General features: G+C 36.9%; 1 protein-coding gene across 7 annotated transcripts in view; it reads right to left on the reverse strand.

The window, feature by feature from the left end:
• Window positions 1–23,780, reverse strand: part of ICA1 (islet cell autoantigen 1) — a 66,114-nt gene that overhangs the window by 35,444 nt on the left and 6,890 nt on the right. For 5 of the 7 annotated variants that reach the window (XM_064704387.1, XM_064704386.1, XM_064704382.1 and 2 more), the window contains exons 2-8: window positions 20,719–20,765; window positions 20,172–20,269; window positions 19,010–19,048; window positions 16,716–16,887; window positions 14,718–14,790; window positions 12,954–13,077; window positions 10,543–10,741 (exon numbers count right to left, since the gene is read on the reverse strand). In XM_064704387.1, coding sequence (XP_064560457.1) covers window positions 10,543–10,741; window positions 12,954–13,077; window positions 14,718–14,790; window positions 16,716–16,887; window positions 19,010–19,026 — 585 coding nt within the window. In that variant the 5' untranslated portion in view covers window positions 19,027–19,048; window positions 20,172–20,269; window positions 20,719–20,765. The remainder of the gene's footprint in view (window positions 1–10,542; window positions 10,742–12,953; window positions 13,078–14,717; window positions 14,791–16,715; window positions 16,888–19,009; window positions 19,049–20,171; window positions 20,270–20,718; window positions 20,766–23,780) is intronic. The other 2 variants (XM_064704384.1, XM_064704385.1) reach the window with 1 other exon arrangement.

Here is a 23,780-nt window from a genome sequence, read left to right on the forward strand (position 1 = left end):
TCCATTTTAAAACATTCAAGAGCTTTTGAGCTCACACCCCAAGAGATAGAGATATGCAACTTTTCTGCACATTAGCTGTATAACAAAAATTTTGAACTAAACAGATGCTAAGTGTGTTTCCACAAGACTTATTTTAAATTAGGAGTGGTTGACTTGAGTTTAAGTTTGGGAAAATACATTTTTAAGCTAAATAGATAGATGCTATGTTCAAAACACAGTGAATGATTACACAGAGTTCTGCACCAGGTCAGCTTCATCTAGGCATCACCCTTCAGAAAAGCAGCATCTCTGCACAGCCATACATTTTTCCCAGAAAACAGGTCATACATACTCCTGTCTTTGCCCTTAGAAAAATCTTCCCCTACTCTTTAAATACATAACCCCATACTCCTTACATGTTGCCAAGCAACTTCTCCATCTCCTGCCTGTGCAGAAACAGATAACTTCAAATGAATGTGTCCACACTTCATGCAGGACAGAACCTGGCCTCAGCAGTTTTGATCCAAAAAGCTGTAGCTTGTGTTCCCAAGAAAGGTTCATGGGGAAATAAGGGATACAGCCAGCAGCAGCAACCCAGCTGACATTTCTGCTGGCCGCATGAGGCCTCTCCTCCTATTTTATCCAGTAGAGGGACAAACTACTTATGGTCAATATGTTTAACTTCAAACTGTACCAAAGGAGGGAGTGTTAATGCAGTGAGATATGTGACAGCTGAGAGCTGGAGTGCACACAGCCTCTCCTCCCAGCTCATTCACACAGGGTCATGACAGTGTATGCAAGCAGCTCCACCTCTCAGGGCTTGTACCTCCTGGCTGCTCTCAGATTACCAGTGAGCAGAGAACACGTCATGCTCCTGAAACTATTAATATGGATGGATTCCTCACGGCCATTGTATTCATTTTTACAGCTTAGATCAATGGGCAAATTATTTTTAAAAGGGAACAAACATGAAACGACAATTTAAATGAAAGGAAGGCAATAAATATGAACTTCTAGCCTTGTTAAAACATCTGCTTTTCTTCTACTTTAAGAAGTCTTTTAAATACATGCTTCAGCTTTCTGTTGGTAATGAGTTTCAGTACTGGTCAAACCCAGAATGTGTGGTTTACCAGGCTGAAAGGAAAAAAAGACCAAAAAACACTTGTTGACACTGACAGGGACCTTGAAGTAAGGACATACAAAGAAAATATTAATGATCAGCAAACTCTTGAATCGAATACAGAATTACATTCATCTAAACAGCATTATTTCAGAGTTTGGGGATAGACTTTTACATTATGAGCCCCAAATGCAGTTCCAGTAGGGAATATACATCTGTCACTCTGCAGACATGAGTCATTACCACCACAGTGTGCTTGGATGCACCCTCCCAATTTACAAACAGGGGCATATTTTCATGCATGGACAAACATCCTCTACAGGGAAGAATATGGTCCTGAAAACTACTGAACTCTCCGCTCCTGAAATGACTCTAAGGGAGTTCATAAAAAGCCAACAGCTCTTTGCCTAAATGCAAATAACTATGAATAGTCTGAAAACAAAGAGTCGCATTTTATTGGTACGATCCAAGTCTACAAGTTGCTAAAAATTATTGCAAAGATTTGTAGCAAGAAGCAGGCCAACGAGGATAAATTGCTAAAATGAAGAAATAATATGGTCTTTCAGGTTTGAAAGATCGCATATAGCTCTAAAGCAGGCATAACCTGGACTGAGTGTTAAACCTTGCTGAGAATTGCATAACTCACTTGTGTTTATCACATTATACAACCTGAGAGCAAAGGATGGTTGCCACACATGGTACAGGGGGAATGCTGGCAAGTGGAGAGCAATTAGACAGTCAGCCCCTGCAGGAAACTGAGACAGGTAATTACTGCTTTTGAACACTGAAGACCAGAGGTGATGTAAAGAATATTGCAATATAGCATAAAACTAACATGTCTACTATACCCATGACTGTATTAATCTAGTAATTATACAATTCAGTTTATCTTAGATAATGCAGAGGTCTTCTCGACTCCTTCAGGTACAGTGTCCTCATAGGGAAAAATATAATTCATATTTTTAATTTCTTTGCATCCAAATTAAATTCTTCAAGGTCTGAGCAAGACTGTTACTTGAATCTGCATCTCCTCTGAGGAGGCAGATGGGAGGAGTGAATACACCGGAATTAAATACAGGGACTTGAAAAGCTCAAATTCAGGTGCAGTAACAATATCCCCATTGAAAGCTCACTGTAAAACAGCGAGCTGGCCTGTATGATCTCCTTAGCCGTTGCAAAGGGCAGTGGCATGAACAGATGTACAAACTGCCAGGGAATGGCACTGACACATGTTGCAAATCATAGCTAGATGTGACACCACCATTAAGAAAGACACCTCTAACAAAACCAACAGGATTACCAAGTTCCTTTAATATTGAGTCCCCAGATGCTCTCACTGTCCTGAGTGCAAAGCCACCCTGTTTACAGTGCTAATGCAGAAGTCCTGTAAGTCAAGGTTTTGTGTTTCATTTTCTATTCAACCTTTCAGTACAGAATATAAAATGGTACCCACAAATAATCACGATTCATTTGTAACACAAAGTCTGTTGTAAATAATCCCATGCATTGTTATTGCTGTTCCTGGCTGGCATTTAATATATCAATAAGCATGGCTTACTTACATCAAAACAATTTAATTATATTTTGTCAAGACACAAACTCTGAAAGAGTACAAATTTATAAAAAAGACACAAATCTTTCTGTGGTGCTCTTCAGTCTTCACAGTGTGCTATTAAAGATGAAACAACATTTGAAATATAAGCAGGGTTTAGGTAGAACTCTGAATCAGAGATGGTGGTATATTTGCCATTTTTTTGCAAAGTTTTAGAACAGTACCTTTTTGTTTGTTGGGGTTTTTTTAATCCTATGTAATTTGGTTTCATTATGTGGAGGAGAAAAATCAAACACAGCATCTTTTTAATCATTCCGAGCCTATGCAACATACAACTGAACAGCTAAGGCCTTAAGAAGTCAAAGCAGATGGACTACATTATGCATGTGCCCAGGCATTTTAGGAAAGTATAAGAAGAATTCCTGGGCAGTGGCGACTATAGAAAAGCTTGGTTCTCTTGTGTAAACAATGTTTTCCCCAACAGCTGTATTCCCCTTCCTGTTTATTCTTCACTCCTGCAGAATTCTCTCAGTTCAGTCACATCTGTATTTCATTTATATTTAAAAAATATTTCTTCAGCTATCCTCCTAGCCTTTTCAGATTATTAAGGCTGAGGGAATTTTCCAAATCTCATTTCTCTTTTCACAGCCTACTCTGGTCATATTTTTTACACTTCATTTAGGTTCTGAATTCACAAAATGATCCACATGGGTAACAAGCTTTGCCCACATAGACCAGCTTGCAGTTTCATGTGAGCAACAGAAATTGTCTGGGCAATCATCTTTTCTTTCCCATTTTCAGAATAATATTTCAGGTATTTTTTTTCCATTCCTGCATTTTTTTTAAAATCCAATAATGAATTTAATATTTACACATTCCTATAATTATTAGGCATGAGAAAATTCCTGGAGTTTAATTTTAATCACATCATGTTTGAGAGAGTCTTTTTAATACTGGGACCAAAACCAATTATTACATAAAAGTTAAGGCTATTGATTTACATCACTGATTTTTTTAGAAGATTTATTGTACTCTGTTGAAACATCTTTTATTCTGTTATTTAGGTGAACAGAAATTTTTAGGATGTGCCTGCCTACCTTTTCTCAACATAAATACAGGTACTGAAAATGTACAAATAACCCAAATCTGCATTGTTTGATTTCAGCAAGGTCACACGAAACAAAGTTAAAAAACTATATCATATCTGCAATCTAGAGGACTAATAGCAGACTAATTTTATTTTACTTTAATGCCATTTTTCAGAGTCTCACCTCAAATTCTTCTTTTGTAAAAATAACTGAACAGATGATGAACCATTTCTCAAGGGTAAGCATTAATCTCTGGAAGCAACCATATTCTACAAGTAATACCTCTAAAGATGATGTAATCTGTTCCAAGAAGTCTGTTTCTATTTTTAAGTGGCATACTGTTATTATGCTTTTAAAAGGGCATCTCCATCACACATTGTTACTTTGCTTTTAACTCAGTAACAATCATCAGTGATATTTAATATACATGAAATGGCTTCAGAAAATTATTGATTTTGTATCATTATGTACTCTGAGTCTTACAAATGGTACTTGAAATGGTAATTTAAAGTTGTAAGACTATAAAATGCTTTTATGGTGAAGAACATTTCTCCTAAAGGTTACGTTTTCAAAAGAGGTATATCTTTCCTAACTGCCTAAAAATGCTTGGGCATTTTGTATGTGAGATATCTCGTAATGTTTCGGTTTCTCTGATTAATGTTACTAAATATGATATTGGAGAAGTTGGAAAGAACATTACAGCAGAAAATCCTCTAAGATAATATACTCAGCACTGGAACTCCGTCTACTTTTACAGGGAGATGCAATAATCACAAAGCAACAACTAGAATTTTGAGTGAAGAGCACTTTTTACATGATTTGTCTTTCCCTACCCTATTTTCTCGGTAAAGCACTAAATTTAGCTTTTCCAACACCATACACTTTCATATTTAAAAACCTGACTTCAAAACCCCTACACTGACTGCTATTCCCCACCAGAAAGAAGCCAAACCTATTCCTGATGGCACAGGCATGCCACAAGAAGAGATGTGTGTGGGTGTTGCTTATCATCGGATCGTAAGAGTGGGCTGTTATCTTTATCTCTGCTCTCACATTGCTACACTAAGATGTAGATCTCAGAGTGCAGTTTGACACCATCTTACTAATTTGAGAGGAGACACATACTCTCTGCCTTGCAGAGAGTATTATTGCATCTCCCGGAAGTTCACCTATTCTTCTAGTAAGCAGCAGCAGCAATCCAAATCACTGAAGAGAATAGGTGGGGTTTTTTTAAAGGAAGATTTTGAACCAAGTCTGATAAAAATCATATCTATTACTGTGAGAGGCTTTACTATCCCAGATTCCTAGCAGGTATTAAGAAAGTCACCATTCTTTTTTCACATTGCAGTGCCACACATCTCATATCCAGCATACAGTCTACTGAAGCAACTCAGACCTCTGACACCTCCAGAGCACAAACACCAACACTGTGCTCTCTCACATGTAGGTGCCTATATTATTGCTGCCCCAAGATAAAAGTGCTTCAAGTTTTTCAGACGGAGTTGGAATTTAATGGGAAAGTAACACCTGAAATCAAACAGAGATAGCTACGGGTTTTTTTAAGAATTGTTTTTGTTAATTTTAAAAACCCAAGCTTGGTCAATAGTGACTACCCAGCTGGCTCTAAATATCCATCAATTATACTGCTACTTGTAACTATGACAACTTAGAGTCTTTTATTTACATCATTGTGACTGCCATGGCCAAAGATATTTTTCTTTAAGATCCTGGTGTACTTTGCTGTTGGAAAATGGAAAGATTTTCCAGCTTAATATCAGCTGCAGATGCAAATAGCATTAGCATATTTTCTCTTGGTTGGCTTTTAATAATTCAACTAGAACATGACCAACAAACAGCACCACAAAACTTCTAAGAGAGTCACCCTCAAATCAATTCTTTTATTAGATATAGAAAAATACTTGGAAAACATATTACAGATGTACAGATTTTGCTCTGGCAGGAAGAGAGTTTAGTTGATCTTTAAGTTGTTTTCCATCTTTAAATTCTATGATCCTCTGAAACTTTGTTTAGTGTTCTTTGGTCAATATTCTCAACAATATTCTCCTGAGAGCTCTTATTTTTCTAGTAAAGTTAAATTCACTTTTCCAGGAATCACTCATAAGGAACTGCAAGAATACAGACTTGCAATTTGTTTTCCATTAAAACAACAATTTGACTAAAAATGCAAAAATATAAAAAAACATCATCATGTAATGTTATTTATAAACCTCTGTTCTTACTTGCTCTTCAGTTTTCTAGCTTCTAAATGCCTACAGATTTCCTTTTCACTTTATTTTTACCCGAAACTGAAATTTAGTTCCCAAGTATGGCAACTGCCAAGTCTGTCCTTACGTCAAAGATCAGCTTCATATTTGGTTTTTCTCCTTCAGCAGGCTTTTTGCATTTTCTGAACTCTCCAAGAGTTTTCAAAGTAACAGAGAATTACAAAAAAAAAATTAAAACAATACTCCAGTACATTTCCAAAGTGCCTTAGGTTTGCTGGGCTGTTAGCAGCTAATGTTAATGGATAGGGGAGCAACAGATGATGCTGTAACGTGGTACAGCACCTTTATCATCACACAAGCCAGAATGTCCTCGATGTCCTCGTGCCCAGCAGTGAGACCAGGCAAGGGGACAGCAGGGGAAGAGAGCTGTAGGTCCTGAGCCTTCCTGACAGGCTGCAGCAGATGTATCTGAGCCATACTTGATGAGACCTTTACAATGAATACATACAGTCAGTGATTCCCTTATGACCTTTTAATCAATAGAATTATTTATATCTTCATTATTTCCCATCTATACACTGGAGCTTTAACTTTCAAGAAATAAAATATATTCAGGTCAGCCACTCCCTATATTGGTACATTTATAACAACAGCAGTTTAAGTTATCGTTATGTCATTTTGAGCTCTTTTTGTTGAACCTTCCTTCTTCCCGCTTTACTTTTCTCTCGACAGATTTGTCTTTAAAATTACATTTATGGGCATTAATTTTGTTTCAAGTATAAAAAGACTATAAGGAACTGCAGATAAAATGTATCCAAACAATCCAGCTTCTAGCTTGCAAGTTCTCAACATCTACCCGCAAACCGAGAGCTGGGTGGTAAGGTGCAGTGCAGCCTGTCTCAGGGAGCCCAGCATTGCCACTGGGTAATAACAAACATACTTCAGCTTTGGTTCAAACTTCAAAATGAAGGGGAAGCAGAGGAGTATGAGAACAAAGGAAGCAAAAAACAAATATAGAAGGGATTAATCTGCTTTATCAATGTAGCATGATAAACAAGCTATCATGCCACAGATGTAATTTTCTCATAGCTAGCTTGAAGGTCAGCATGACAATTTTTTTCAGCTCTCACTTTTTATTTGTTAGGGATGGCACTGAAATGTACAGGTTTGATGAGAAAGTCTACAGTATAGAACTGTTCATGGGATAGCACAGCCAAGTAGAATTGAACAGCACACTGTCCTGTGTCATATAGGCTGCATATGGAAGGCTGTGTCCTGGTCTCAGTTTATCCCTACACACTGCTGCATTCCTGCTCAGAAAATGCATGGAAAAGCTTAACTTTTTCAGAGCTGGAAGAAGGACACACTTGGGCCATTTGGTCTATATTTTTCAACGTCACAGCACAGTTCATGTTATAGTGTACAGTCTCTCCAGGCAGATAAAAGAGACCAGATTTAAGAACATTAAAAATCTGATCAATGTGAAGAATTTGGTAAAAGGATATTAGCTCATTAACATTCTTCTATATATCACAGCACTGTTTAGATGTTCTCAGGGAACACTTCAAACTCTGAACTTGGGATGGAAGACCTCTGTAACCAGAACAGCACTGCACTGTTCATAAAAACTGCTAATAGGAAAAAAAAAAAGAAGTTACATAGCATTTATAGAACTCTGCAGGAAAAAGTAAATACCTATTTCCTTAGTTTGACTCAAGTAGCTACAATTACACAGCTATCTTCAAACAACAATGTAAAAAGGCTGCTCTGCAGTGCTCTGAGACACTCTGAAAGGGGTAGTGTTGCTGGGTCTTGCATACTTAGGCTGACGCCTTAAGAACAGCATTAGAAAATTCTTTCAAGTACCTCATTGTTTTGAAAGAGAGCTACAAAAATGTCAGTGTTTTAACTCAGATTTTATCAGCTCTGAAAATACTGACTCAACTATTGATCTTTTAGCCTGAGCTACTCTGAGGGAAGGTACGAAAACCCCATCTGGATTGATTTAGCTTTGGTCTCCAAAAACAAGTACCATATCTGTATACATAATGATACATTAAGGATTACATTATAAAAGGCTACATACTTGAAAAACAGTCCTTTAACTGAATGATATAAATACTGCTGATGTACTAGGTGCATTAAAGATCATTAAACCAGCACTGTTTACTAGAAATAAAAAAAACCCAAAAAAACGTTTACTTAAGTAATAGTTTGGATTTTTACAATCAGAAGTCTGAAGAAAACTTTCTTTCAAGTGTTCTGAGAGGATTAGCTTCCCTAACTACTTGGTGGTGTATCGTTCAATATGCAGCTCCAGTTCAAAATGCTTCTCTCTGGCAATGGTATATTTAAGAACCTAAAACCTTACATGAGTAATTATAACATCTTGCTCAACACAAAACTAGCATGACTTCTTAAATTGTTACAGATCCAAAATAAGCCCTAAAACCTCAGCATTACACTGCCACACTATGGCACAATTAAGATCTGCAAGCAAAAATAGAAAAAAAAGACAATAAAAACTCCTCTAATTATTTAGAACTACAGAATCCACCATTAGTTTTTGTAAAGCACTAAAAAGAAACTTAGATCTTGCTCAGCAACGCTACCTAGGAACATTATGCCTGTGGATTTTATTTCAGTATTTTTTTCCCCGTGATTAAAAACCAAAAAGTTTACTTTCTGCAAGTATTAAATCTTCAAAGACTAGCTTGATATGCCTGTTGCACAGATGGGAAATGTGGGAAAGTGGATACCAGGGGCATTTCTTTCCTTTGTTGGCTACAAAATGTAGAGCTTTTTGTTCCCTGCATTACAATGTGAACTGAAAGGTTTTCAGTCCACAGCCAGTTGGACAAGAGATATGTTCAGAAGACTTTCAAGTTTGTTTTTTTTTAACTATTTGAGGTCATGCTACAGAATTTTAGAATCTACTTTTATTTTTTTATCTCAGAATGTAATGTATTTCAGATCTAGAAATATTTAAAAATACTTAGTATTTCCACATTTTTGCTACTAAATTTTGTAAGAACTTAAAAAAAAATTTTTTTTTGCTGACCTTGAAGCACAGCAACTCAAGATGTCTGAAATTTCACATCTAAGTTTTTATCTACAAGAGCGCACTGCACAAACCATATGTTATTTTAATTACTTTGCCATTAATATAATTTATGCTTTCCACGGCACTTGTTTAGCAAGAAAGCTATAAATCAGTTTTCTATTACCAGTACTGCTTTATTCATTCTAACATTCCATTTTTAAGTGTTTTCCTAATAAATCAAACAATGTACATAAGCAATCAGCTGAGGCCAAGACCATACCAATTATTTTACCTGCAAGAACTTGCCACTACAAACATTTCCCATAGGGCATAATAAAATATATGTCTGGTGCCACAAGACCTACAGGAATACCCTGTACTGAAGCATTAAATAAAGATTAGATGACTAACTGGGACACTATTTGTTCCATCCCTTTCTTAATTGCTATTGTCACCACTTTGGTTTACAAAAAATAGCATAGTTAGATGCATGCCAGCCCTTTCCTGTAAAGATGGTTTGGTCAAGCTTTTAAAATCCACAATTATATACCTTTTATCTTCAAGCACTTTCAGTTACAGACTGCTTAAGCCATCAATTAACAGGATTTTCTCTTTTATGCATTACCTATCTCTAAGCCACATACATATATACATGTACACTTTAATACAGTTTCTGTTATTAGACCTCTGCTTTCAATTATCACTCAATTTCTGTAAATTTTTTTAGTGCCTTTACTCAAAGCATGAGCCACTTGGTTATACCTAAGATCCTAAGTCTTCCTGATAGGCAGCATCTATAAACAGCCAACTGTGAACATTACAGACTTTTGACAAACCTGGCTCTAGGGCCTCACTAGAAAATGTCTCATGTGCATTCCTGAACTGGGACAGGATCAGCCTAAATAAATTCTATACTCTCACCTGGTAGCAACATTGCAGCCTACCACCTAGGACTTGTGATTTTGCAAGTCTTTTGGGAGGGGAGGAGTTTAGCAAACTTGAGTGACACTGAATGAAGGCTATTTATGGAGAATGCCTCCTTAGCAGTTTTAGCGTTTAGCAGTTGCCAACAGATCATACTGAACTGCATCAGGAACCTAAAAATAAATTCCAGATTTGCAACTCCTCCCCAAAATCCAACAATAGCGAATTTTGAAAATGTTGGTCTTTAACTGCCCTCAAAATTTAGCAGCAGACCAATTAAGTAGAGTACTTCTGTTATTGTTTTTTAGTTGCAAAACTTAATATTCCCTTCCCCCTCTGACAGCAGACATGTCTTCCTCTATTAGTCATTCAGGCATCACCACTAAGGATTCAAAATTAGATAACCTTCTTCAAAAAGATATATTATTTAAATTATAAAGATGTATGCTGAAGTTGAATATGCTACTAAAAAAATGCCTTTCCTTACAGCTCACAAAGAAGAGGTTAGGATAAATGGCATCCTTATTGCTTCTTAATTAGGCTCTCCTTGGAAGAATCAAATCATGCTTCATTATCATTCATTAGGCAATCCCTTCTAGGAAACTTCATACCTTCCTGAACTTTTCCATCTGCTTATAAAGATCTGGATCCAGCTCCTGAGACACATCTTTCATCCACAGCAGAGCTCCTCTGTATTCAGTCCGATACTGCTCCATCCTGTTCACCGTCAGCCAGGTGTCTGAGATGGCCCTGTATCTGAAAGTCTCCACTTCTTGGTACAATCTACTGAGAGGGACACGGAGTGCTAACCTGGGAAGGCATGGGGCAAAGAGAGGAAAGAGAGGAACACCTTAAACATGTTGTTCCACAAAGGATTAATACAACTCCTGACAGTTTACTAGCACTCCAAAAAAACATACACAGCCAACACAGTTCACTTTAGTGCCAGTGTACGTTCAGATGATTCCACCACGTGGTTGGAGGTACACATGAAACACAGTAATTCTGAATGAATACTGTTTGCAACTCTTCTGTTCAAATAGCAACTTTTCAATTACACATGTGAGTGGAAAAGAAACCTCTTCTACTGTGCCTATGTATTTTAGTTTGACCACTTGTATGTTATTACCATTCCTCTTCGTAAGTTTCACTTAGCAACTATAAAAATATACCCAAGGTAATTTATTACTGGAAAAGTATTACAGATGTATCAGGAGTGTAATGCTAAACATCACAAAAAGTACTTCCATTAGTCTTTTAAGTCTTCAAATATAAATGTAAATAAATAAGTAATCTGTCAGGTAGATAATTATCTGAGGTTTTCTTTGTTTTTTTGTTTTTTTTTTTTTTTTTTTAGTAACCGGAACAATTTCTTTGAAGGACATTATCTTGTCTTTTGGAAGATTCAGACATTTACCTAAATGTTTCTTCTCACAACCACACTTTGGAAAGGCAGTAGGGGACACTGTTGTCCCCCCTATGCCATCACTTCAGCTCCTAATGGGATCTCAACACCCGACAGGATTATTCCTTTTGCTTTGCTTCCTCCTGCTGCTTCTGCTTCCCTCTTGGTTTCCAGCAGCACCCCACTGGAATGGGTTCAATCAGCCCCACACCAGCACAGAGATAGTTTAATGTGCAGGAAGTCCCTTGGCATAAGAGAATTTCTGATTTTGGTTCCAGTACCCCAAGATATGTTGTCTTGATACCCAGTTAATGAGCTAGCTACAAGCATGAAACATCAATAAAAGCAGTCCCAACTTCAACAAGAGTTTGAGGACAGCTCAAAAGAAGAAAGACAAATGGTTTTGTTTTAAATGTGAATTTATCTGAAAAAGATGCCTTAAAAAAGTACTGGGTCACAGCTATATTAATATGTGAATTCAATGTGACTTTTTTTTTTCCATGATGTTTTTTCTCATTCCACAAATTCTTTTCCAGATATCCAAAAGAAAGTTTAGTTTATGTAGATAGGCATTGAAATTTTGTCTATTAACAGTTATGCTTCATAAAGGAGCAAGCCATCAGCACTTTTGCTCAAAGGTGCTTTACAAGTGCCTTAATGATCCCACTCATGACTGCTACTGGAGGTGCTAATGACCAAACTGTAGCCCAAGATAATAAACATATGAAATTCTCAGTGCTCTCTATGCTGTGCTTCATTTTGAGCCAAACAACTGCACTGTTAAGATAAAGCCAAAAAGTATCATAGTAGTTAAAAGCCCACCAAAATCCTGTAAAACATAATGGAATAGAATCTTCCTTTGTGAGTGATGGTAATTTTCATCCTTTCATAGTCCTAATGCTGTGAAAAAGAGCATCACAATACTTACAATGACATCAGGTAATGCTATTTTTAAACTCCTAGAGCAAACACCAGGTCAAGGACAGGTGAAGGACTCTGGTTAACAGCAGGTGTTAGTGTGCCTGTGTGCCCATCTGGATTCCTTGCCTTTTACTTGCCCCTGCACAACCTACATGAGCTCTGTAGGGATCTGGGATCTTGTCTCAGGGGAACTTAACACTGAAGATCAAGCAGAAGATGGCATTCAGACTCCTCCTTTCTCTTCCAACTAGTTGAGGTATGAGACCCGATGGCCCAGAAAAAAGTATTCCCTTACTCATTCCCGCCCTTGCAGGAACCAGACACCTCCACAGTGAGCTTGCTGCAGCACTTCTCTGCAGAGTGAGAACTGCTACCAACCAGGAGAGGGATCTGACATCATTTCATTTACAACCCTACTGCTGGAGAAGCTCCAGTACAGCCTTAGAGACACTGAGCTGAACAGGCACAGGCAGGGGATCTGAAGACAGACACAGCAGGTCTATGGACAAAAAGCATGATCAGGCAAAATTCAAGAATTCACAAATATTGCCAATATTACAGCAGATTCTGTCAATAATTTTCCTATCAATTGGTTCCTCACACATTTCAAACGGCCAAATGAATGATGACATTGGTGAATCAACTACCATTACCACAAGTACTATGCAAATCAGACAGAAATGTTGACCCATATACCTTTGCTGAGAAGAAAAGCAGAGGGCCTTTCCTGTAGCTTGCATCATTTTTCCTGCTCTTGTTTTATCCTGAGAACCCTGTGATCGAAGAAATTTCCCCAATTCATTTTCTTCCTGAGACAGAACTAACAAAAAATAAATGAGTTGTCAAATATGTTATTTAATTGGTACCTAACAGCTTTAAAACCGGCCTACCATCAAACAGCTTAAGTCACTTCAGGCATAAGCAGCAAAGCAATAATAAATAATTTCACAGAATTCCTGCATCTAGTAAACAGAAGACCTGTTTTATTTGAGACATTTGCTGATATACTTAACAAAAATCACAAAATTCCATGAGCACAAAAAGACAACAGGAAAAATGCGCTATTTCTTTCTTAAAAAAAAAAAAAGTTGAGTTGGTTATATTACATATTGATTGCAATTAACTTTCAGTGTTGGGTTCTGTCTGGTTTGTTAGGTTGGTTTTTAGTTCTTTTTTACCACTTGGACTGCCTCAGCTGATAGCATATTTTATTGAAGCTAATTCCAAGTTGTACTAACCAAAACTCATTCACTTGCTTTTCTCTTGCTCATCGTTTTTCATGCTTGACTACATAAAATTTCACATGACAAGTCTAGTACTTAATTTTAAAGAACATTTACTTTCAAATTACTTGGCAAGATTACTTGACAACTTGAACATTTTATAACTCAAACACTGTATTTCAACTGCCTGAAACACATCTACCTCAAAGAAACTGATAATTTTTTAAGCACGAAGATGATTTTACACTGAATTGTTGACTGCTTCTAAACTGAGACCATGGACCTCAGAGAACCTTACAAAAACATCTCATGATGCCCTCATCACTTTGTCTTTTAAAGTGGCTATCTCCTATGCTACCAATGTCAATCACTATCAAGAGGGAGAATGGCCTAAAACAATAAAAGATCTCCTGAACTCCTCTTGCCATTTTCCAAAATGCCAACAGCCAACTCCAATGCAGACTTTGCACTCTTTGGTAGAAGATGCACATCTGCATCGGATGCAAATCTTTCCATCAGATTTCATCTGCCAATTCTTTAACTTGATACACTACTATTCTGATTCTGAAACATTCTCTCTGACTTTCTTTGGATAAAGAAAAATGAAAGCCTAGAGAAAATGCAATTGAAGATTTAAAGATTTCATAGCTGGACTCTCTCCTTCAGGCCAAAAATCAAATAATATGGACTGCAGAGAACCTTTAGAGGACATTTAATACAATTTGCTGTTTGAAACTTTCCAAATCAGGTCCTCCATTTCTCACTAATGACTGTCACTAATTACCGTATGGTTTTTACAATCAAGTCAGCATTATCAAATTCATCATAATAGCATAGATTACTTGATTATAAAACTAGTAATAAGACAAAAACTCTTCATCAGCAATACTCACTTAAAAAAAAGCAAAACAAAACATTAAAACTGTTTAGAAAGGGGTTATGATTTCTAGACATGACACTTTTGAATCTGTCAACTAAGTAATGGGGAAAAAAAACTAAAGAAAGTTTTCTCCAGCCATTATTGCTATCACGGCATTATATCAATATATAAAACATCAGAACTGGGAAATCTTCAAACAAATAACCAAATTTGCATTCAGGTGTCTGCAAGGAACACTACTTTTGAACAGGATGAAACCAGTAGTTCCCCGCTTTCATTTTTACCTTTTCACTTGTTCAATGATTCCATAATGCAGACCTTCTTATCATTTTAACTACTGTGTTTGATCATACTTACAACAAATCCTTTTTTGATACAGTTCAATTGCTTTCAGCAACTCCATACACGTTCTCTGAATAGAATGGAACAGCTGATATTGAAACAAAATACACAAAAAATTGTCAAACGTATGCAAGAAACACTGAGGAATAAAATACAAGAAGGACCTTAATTTTTCATAGAAATTATTAGGGAGCATTCTTTTCTTCTTGAACAATGAGCAATATTTCTGGTATTTCCCTTATCAATTGTGCTCTTTTTTCAATTAAGTTTTTTACTGAAACTAAAGACTGACCAATCATAACCTTACAGAAGGAAAATAAAGAAAAAATAACTTTGGAAACAGGTCCGCAACAGTTGGTAGTTAACCAAAGGACTTGTGTTGGGTGTGGGTTTTTTTAGGTGATATCTTTGTATAGATATGAAGATGTACAAATTTGCTTCTAAAAACCTCAAGGTAGAACAGAGTTATCAAAATATTTATCAATCAGTCATTCTCACATGTAGGAATATGCATACTAAATTTTTCATAGACACTGTCAAGTCTAGTGGAACAAACTTGCATAGGTATGGCCAACACAGAAGGTTGTTGATTTAAACTGAAAGTTTTATTGGCATATTGGAAACAAATTTCTAAAGCAGCAGCTTTCAAAGGAAGTAGAGGTAAAAAAAAAAAGTCAGTCATGACTATATTTGAGATTATTTCTAGGAAATAGAAAAATTATCTACTCTGTCTGTCCATCTAAAACCTCCAGCCTGCAACTTAAATCTAAACTCTACCATATGAGGCATTACACAGCTAGAAGTAAAATAGACCACTGGCACAGTTAGTGCTTTCTGTCAAGGTTGCTTGACTACAAATTTACACAGGTCTTGTCTTTTCAGCTGGGAGTATGACTTGCAAGTGACAATTTGTTCAAAACATGCTTATGCCACTTGTGTGAACCTAAGTTTCCCTATTTCCAACCCCACCTGAGCTAACAGAGCATCCTTCCTGATAAATCTGCAACACAGTAGACATGGTAAAAACTCAGGTATGTATTTATAAAATAGTGTTCCATACTTCCAGCTTGTTTTACATCAATACTCCTGATTTACAACCCATTGTGAAGACTCTGTAAGTAGAACCACCGGGTGATAAGTTACTGCTCTTCTTGTGTTTGTTGTACTACAGCCTCCTGTATTTCAGCTAAAACCTAAATAAACTGAGAATCCTAAGTCAATATTTTTTTAAGAAACTACAAGAAAGCCAGTAAAGCAAAACATTTACCATCATGCAAGAAAACAACACAAACAGAACTTATATGGACATTAACTGGCTTATTACACTTCCACAGTACACTCTCAATTTTTTGATTTGTCTCAAAAATATTCTAGGTCTTAATTTTGTAGAACTTTAACCTATTTTTTTCCCTCTCAGTGGAGTTGAGGATACTGACAGTAGGACTGTATTTGTCACACAGCAGGATTCCTTCTCTTGGTTTTATTTTTAAGACTTTCAGAGGCTTCTTTTGACATGTCAGAACCCACTAATCTGCTCGAAACCTTCAGAGTAGAATGCACTGTGCACCTTGCTCCTGAGCACATTGAATGTTTTTCTGGTATATGTGGTATTTCATACTTGTATAAAAAAATGTCATTTGTATGCTCAATAAAATACTTTTAGGAAAAAACCAAACCAAATCACCTTAAAGTGACATAGGCAAAGGATAATCTCCTGACTCCTCTGCTAACAAAAGGAGAAAATCTGTCCCTAAAATATGAAAATAAATCTGAGATATGTTCAGTTCCAAATAAAGTTAAAGGGACATAGGGTTTCATGTTCCTAAATTCCCCTATATTCCCTGAATTTACACAGATACTTTTGTCAGAATCTGGAAGAGCTAATACATGAAAATTATAAAAATGTATGTATGTAATTACATCCTACATGTACACATGTTAAAGGCTTGGTGGAAATGAAAACACTTTAAAAATTAACAAGTAGAGAACAGACATTATGTAAACATTACAAACCTCTAGTTTTGCATCCAGATCTGCATCTGAAGCAACAACATGCTCATCTTCCTTTTTTCCTGTAACTTTTATAAGGGTTTGCTTTGTTTTCCAGTATTTCTGTTGCATTTTATTGACCACAGATTTTTCTTGGCTTTGAGCATATTGATCATAAAATTCTCTTGGATAGTTGCTAGAATATTAACAAACAAAATTTAAAACTTCAATTGGATACTTTAAAGATAAGTCTAACACACTCAATTAATACATTTCCATTAAGAATATTGCATTTGCATGCCAACACACATATTCTAACATGCAGTTCCTGATTATGCATTAATAACAAAGCAATTAAATTACTGTATTTCCCATCCTACTCTGAAGAAAAATACACTGGTTTCAACTTGAATATCTTAACCATGCAGTACTGCCTAATAAGCAGCCTCAAAGAATTTCCCCCAATGCATTAGGAAAGGATTTCTAGCCCATGGAATTAACTTTTTATTTTGTATAATTAATAGAAGAGTTTCAAGTGAACTAGCAGAGTTGCTCAAGCAGGTAGCAATTTTCATGCCATTTCAGCACTGTTGGGATTTGACACAGCTCATTTTATGAATGGGATTAGACTACTTCTTGCCCTCCTTTTTTGTAACTGAATAAAAAAAGAATCAGAAAAACACTCATCTCTTTTGAGCATGCTATGTGAAAGACTGATATCTCACATCTCTCTTTATACAATGGACTACATGACAACTGTGGGTGTATAACAGGTAACTTTTTCTTTCAAGGATTATTTCTCACTGACAAATAATTCTGCATTCCTGCAGCAGATCTAATAAAAAGTGCAATATATAAATTCCATATTCCACAATATTTAAGCCATACCCAGACAGCTTAATAGAAAATATAGCTTTACCACGAAATTTCAGTGTCTTTCAGGAAGTGTTACTCCATTATTAATTTGTGCAAAAGTACATACATTTTCCCCTATATGCATATATAAAAAGCTGGAGTAGTCTTTCAGCTTTTTAGAACTAAAAAGTGATTGCTAAACACTGCTATAATTGGATGCTTCACAAAACTTAAATAGGTTGAGTTTATTTTGAGAAGACATCGTACACCTGGAGTGTTAAACTGGAGTTCATTAGTGAGATATTGACCCCTAGTTCTGTTCACAACACACAAATTGCTCAGAGATGCTACCCCAAGAGGTCTTCAGACCCAACATACACATCAAGTCATGCATGGAGACGTGCCCTTTCCCATGGCAGGGGGGTTAGAACCAGATCATCTCTGAGGTCCCTTCCAACCCAGGTCACTCAGCCATCCTATGACCCTCTGATTATATGTATCATATGTATATATATATATCTATATATATATTAGATATATCTATATCTATACATTTGCTGTGAAGCAATACAGCCATTCTGAAAAAACAAGCCATTACACACTCCCCAAAAGGGGACCACATCTACCCTACATAGTCACTAGTGACACAGTTTAACCTGAAAAGGAAAATTTTTTCACAGGCTTACATTACTTGCTTTAGTTACTTTTAATCAGTGAGTTAGGTGACAGCACCTTAATTACCAAAGAGATGGTAAGAAATTAAACTGGAAGTGAGCAGAGATATAATTTTAAAAAGCACTTATACAGAGTACCTCATGGCTTCACTGAACTTGAAAAGCAAAGATATTTACCCACTTAATTCTACACAAATATTAGTTCCAAGAGTTTAATTTATTAATTAAAATTAAAATAAAGGTATTTTGATGCTACAGCAAAAAATAAAAAACATGTACAAAACATACCACATTTTATTTGGAACTCTGTATAAACAAGCCATCACACACACTGACAACAGACAACCTATCAAGTGGGTGAATACTATATTGATCTGATACAGGCTGCACCTTTAAAATACCAAAATTACTACCTTTAATGAATAAAAAAACCCTCCTGTATTATGAGAAAACATAATATGAGAGTTTATTAAAAATAGCATTACTTTAATAATAATTAAAAATACCCATCAAACTTCTCACAAGGTATTATAAACGCCTTAGCTGTCTGGCTAACTATGTGCTTTGACTTCTACAGCAGTGAAAATAACTGAGATCTCATTTCATTAGTCAAGTGAAGAAAACACCATAACTCATCTGATGTTAACCAGCTACTAATATAAGGTCACAAAAATATTACAAAAAGTGCTGGGATTAATACAGATTCCTGAATTATGAGACTGATAAACAAACTGAACAAACCAACACTATTAGCCCATAAGAATAAAAAAAAATTATTAAGATGCTTACTATTTATGACCTTCCATGATTCTTGTCTTCTTCAGACACCTAAATAAGAAATGATCAGTTAATACAAGTATCTGTAATTCTTAGATAAAACACTAGAAATCCCATATCTTTTCCCTCAGAAAATTAATATGCTGCAGCATCTTGTTTACCATATTACAAAAGAAAACTCTTCAATCTGTGAGCCAAATGCCTTCCTTGTGTACCACAACTCTCAAGAAAACCCATTACAAATGGATTTAAGTGCTGCCAATCCTTCTATGTTAGCAAGTTTTTCAAGCAAAAGCAAATTTACCAGGCATAAATTCAGTGACTTTTTATGAGGCATCACCCTCAGTCAAGTTTTTTTCCTACAAGTTTTAGCCACAAGAAAATTCAATTACTTTTTACCCTTTTTTTTTTGCCTATATCCCACTGACCTATTTTTCTAAAACACTAGTTACATCATGTCTTGAGTCAGAGATGTGAAATTTAACGACCAGATGGTTTTTCTATGAGGGACACCGCAGATCCTGAGGATAGAATATGATTTGTAGGCATTAGAACTTTAGATTTTTTAAGTTACCATCTCCAGCATGCACATAATGGCATGCACATAATTTCCCACCAGTACCTGAGCATACTCCTTCCAGCCAAGCCAGATACTCATAAACAACAAGCACCAGGTTTCCCCTCTGCTGCTTTCAGAGAGGACTGGCACATGGCTAACATGGGAATGGAGGCACTGCAGCAGGATCTGGATGAGACCAAAATGAAGCCAGAGATGGGTGGTGCTGCTGGGAAACAGACTTCAGCAAGGAGAGGCACAGAATGAACACACCAACAGGCTCCACTAAGGTATGAAGCTGACTGACTGAGAAAACAGGAGTGGAAACAGGAGCTAGGGAGGTAACAGTGCTGAAACTGAACTTTGGTTCTAATCCAAGTAAGAAAGAAAAGGGGCTACAAAGAGGAGTCAGCATGTTGGAAACTAGCATAATACTGCATACAGACAGTGTGGTTAGCACTGGAGAGGCAAAGGGACTGGAACAGATTGCAGGAACCCAAACAAGGCAACGCAAACAACCTGGATGCTTCCTGCAAGCATAAAGCACATGCACTTCCATTTGGAGCTGAATGGAGCCAAATCTCAGATTTCTGAGCCTAACCTCTCTGCTGTCAGTACCTGTGAAACTTGCTGGCAAAGATCCAGGAGATACTGCAAGATTATATCAGAGCAGGAATTTCGCCTGAATTGGAATTTTTGTGAAATGTTCTTAAGCACTGCAGGAGAGACCACAAGAAAATTAGTAACTCTGTCTTCAGACCAGAGTTCAATGTAAGGGTCAACAGCTAAAAAAGGAGGAAGAAAGAATCTTTTCAGATTGTTGTGTTACAGAACAATTGAGTCAGACAAGATACAGAATGGACTGCTGTGCTATTCTTTCTAGAGCCATAGGCACAGACACTATTAACTCATTTTCTAATACCTTTATGTTCTTGACTTCACTGTTTTCACACTGGTCCTCCTTAAGTCAACTGTGGGGGTGTGTGTGTGAGATAAGACCACAGGATTTAGCTTGTATACACAAGCTTGTCCATGACTCAAGTTATTCAGCAGCACACTTGGTTTGACAGGAAGCAAAGAACAGCCTGTCCAGGTGGACTAACACGTACATTACTTGGAACAAAGTTTAAACAACCAGTATGGGGAAAAGGTGCAAGGCACTGACCTTATTCACTGTACACATCCACCTGCTTCTTCTGGAAACCACTGTCCCTACAAAAAATAAATAGCGTCATGGTGAAACAGTTGTCATTTGCAAGCACAGCTCATGCTCTCTCTTCCTAAACATCTGACTTCACCTTCTGACTCTGACATCTTCCTAGGTATACTCCTCCAGGTCCTACATAGCACCCTTATGCCCTGAGGATATTCTTTGTGTGAGTTTTTACATTCAAATTGGACAATATTTTCATGGTATGAAAACGAGGGCATGTATTCTGTTCTGCTGTGTGATGGGATGGCATTTGGGGCTACAAGACCTGCTGGGATGGAGTCCTATGGCCAATCAGGGTGGAATGAAACAGAAATGGAACCTTACCTACACTGCCTGCTGGAAATGGCTCCTGGCATGTGATTATCATCCAAAACAGGCCAGGAGGGAAAAAGGTCCCAGAGAGTTCTAGATATTATAGATAAAAAGCATGCCAGGGAGATTGCTGTAATTAAGCAGTAGCAACAAGCAGCAGCTCAGGACACAAACTCAATCCCTGTGCCCATTTTATTTCCAGTATGGAGCTGACTTTTGGTCATAAATGAGAATTCAGTTTGCAAAGACAGCTTAGTAAGTACTAGCATCAAAAAAACAGAAATGTAGTTGCTAAAAAAAAGTGCAGTGAATTGTCTCTGCAGTAATTTAACAGGGCCCTAATTTATTTATATAATCTCTTACTTCATGTGTTGTTATTGTCTGTTCCAAGTCCTGGAACCAAAAAGGGTTAAGATATTGGTTCAGCTCTAACAAAGGACACTATTAAAAGCATAGCTGAAAGCAGTGAGATTTTTAAAAAGAAATATTGAAATCTAAGTCTAGTCTCAAAAAGTGAGAGATACTAATAAGAGGGGACTGGAAATAGCCCAGGGAAGTATACAAGAATTAAAAGGAACATTTAACAGTCATGTAAAGAAGAATCCCTACAGCCACAAAATGCTGGTTTTGAGGCTACAGAGAGAGACCAAGAATGAGCACATAACCTCTCATTACTTCAAGTTTTGAACGCTTATGCCTTCGAAGAACAAGACAAAAGTCCCAAACAGAAGTAACAAGCCAGTTGGTCTTTGCCAAAATTGACTACAATAGAAGCACATGGCACTAACTTGAATCTACCAATACTCTCTCCAAAAATTGCAGTCAAATTTAAAATTAACCCATGTTATCATAGTTTTAGATATAAAAATAAGCTTTAGTTGCCACAAGGAGTTGATGTAATGGACTTTTTTTGCTTGTTTTTCTTCTCAGTGTATTAAAACAAACAAACAAAGATAAAGGTTTCAATAAACAGTATTATCCTGACAATGATTAACAAAATTTAAAAAAAAAAATCACCTCCCACAAATGGGAAAGCATTTGTATTGGGAAGTTTCCATGATATTTGACAATAAAGAGTTATACAACAGTTGTGGTCTCCACAACAGACTTTACCTTGACAAACAAAAGGGAGGGATACTCTAGATGAGAGGGTGGGTGCCAGAAGCAAGCACACCTGCTTTATTCACACCAGAGAAGGCAGTGCCACATTATAGACAACTGTACACAAACCCATGTTTAATACTGCACAGTGATGGATCTCAGGCTTCCTGAAGAAGTCCGTTCATGGTTCCAGTAATTTTGCAAGTGCTTCTCAGTGTTTTGAGAGACACTAATGCTACCCGAGTTTAAGCATTAAACATGAGCTGGTTCCACTCATAACAAGTCTGCTTGGAACACAAGGAGCCACAGAGCTGAAAGATTCATTCCCATACAGAACTGGTGGGCCCACAAGCCCTGCCAAAACCTTGAAAATCCTTAGCATGTGTTTTTGAGGCACCAAGAAGCCCCAGCATCACCTTCCACAAACCATCCTCTTTGCAGAATGATGCCAGAGAAGACAGGCACAGTCTGGACACTGAAATAGATCAGAACTGTTTCTAGACTCTGGTTTCAGGTGGAATACAGCTGAATTCAGGCAGTGCTCTGCCACAGACAAGAAATGTCAAAACCAAGATGGTCCTGCAAACAGCCAACTTTGGCAGAGTTTCTCTGGGTGGTAGACTATTTGCACGCAAATTATTTCCACAGGAAGCCATAACAACTGGAATGCACACAGAACTTCATGCTATTTCTGCCATACTCATCATCCTACTAAGGAATTTTATTAGCTGACACACTGAAACAAAAGTTGATGGAGGACACGTCATTAGCAAGCAGCATTTCTATTCCTATGAAGAATCTTCTGATTCTCTATATTCTCCAAGACCACTTGAATACATATGTAATTTTTTCTGTGCAAATAGGAAAATGCTTTCACGGTGTTTTGTGTGATTTGAACTGCAGTATATGCTAGGATTACCCTCCAGCTCATGCTCTGTACCACATTTGTACAAGCTTGCTTCTCTTTTTTAGCTTTAGTACGTTTTGCTGCAGCATAAGTTGTCTGGTTTCCCAAGGGCTAAACAGCTTTATGAATAATCTTTAGATTCTACTTGCATAAGAAAAAGATGGTATGAGTGCCTTCTCTCCAACAGCTACATTGATAATAAAGAAGTCTGTATATCAGTGTCACTCACATTACTTCTCTTTTTCAGTAAGCCTAAAAGTAAGAAGTGTCACATGGCATGGTAAAGTTCAAATCTTAATACTCTCCTAGGTTATAAGGAAATCAGTTTAAAACCCAGCCCAACAAACAAAACACCCTTAATTCAAGTACCTCTTCTTGCCTGAGCATTGGTTACCTAGCTCTTACTGTGCTCTTAGCTCAGACAACTGATTACATAGAAAAATATCAGCATGCAGAGGCATCAAACAGGAATCTTTTCAAGTCTGAAGACTGTATGTAAAACAAACTGTTGATCTAATCATAGCTTCTCAGAACAAAGAGAGGAGCTGAAATCCTTGCAAAAACCTTATAAATCCTGATGTACAGAGTAAATCTAACACCCGAACATGACCTAGCAGCTATGTAGGAAGGCAGTAGATTGAACAACACATTCTTTTGAGATACATCCAGAAACAAGGAAAGGGAACTGAACAAA

This window comes from Zonotrichia leucophrys, chromosome 2, assembly GCF_028769735.1.
Source record: "Zonotrichia leucophrys gambelii isolate GWCS_2022_RI chromosome 2, RI_Zleu_2.0, whole genome shotgun sequence".
Classification (NCBI taxonomy): Eukaryota; Metazoa; Chordata; class Aves; order Passeriformes; family Passerellidae; genus Zonotrichia; species Zonotrichia leucophrys.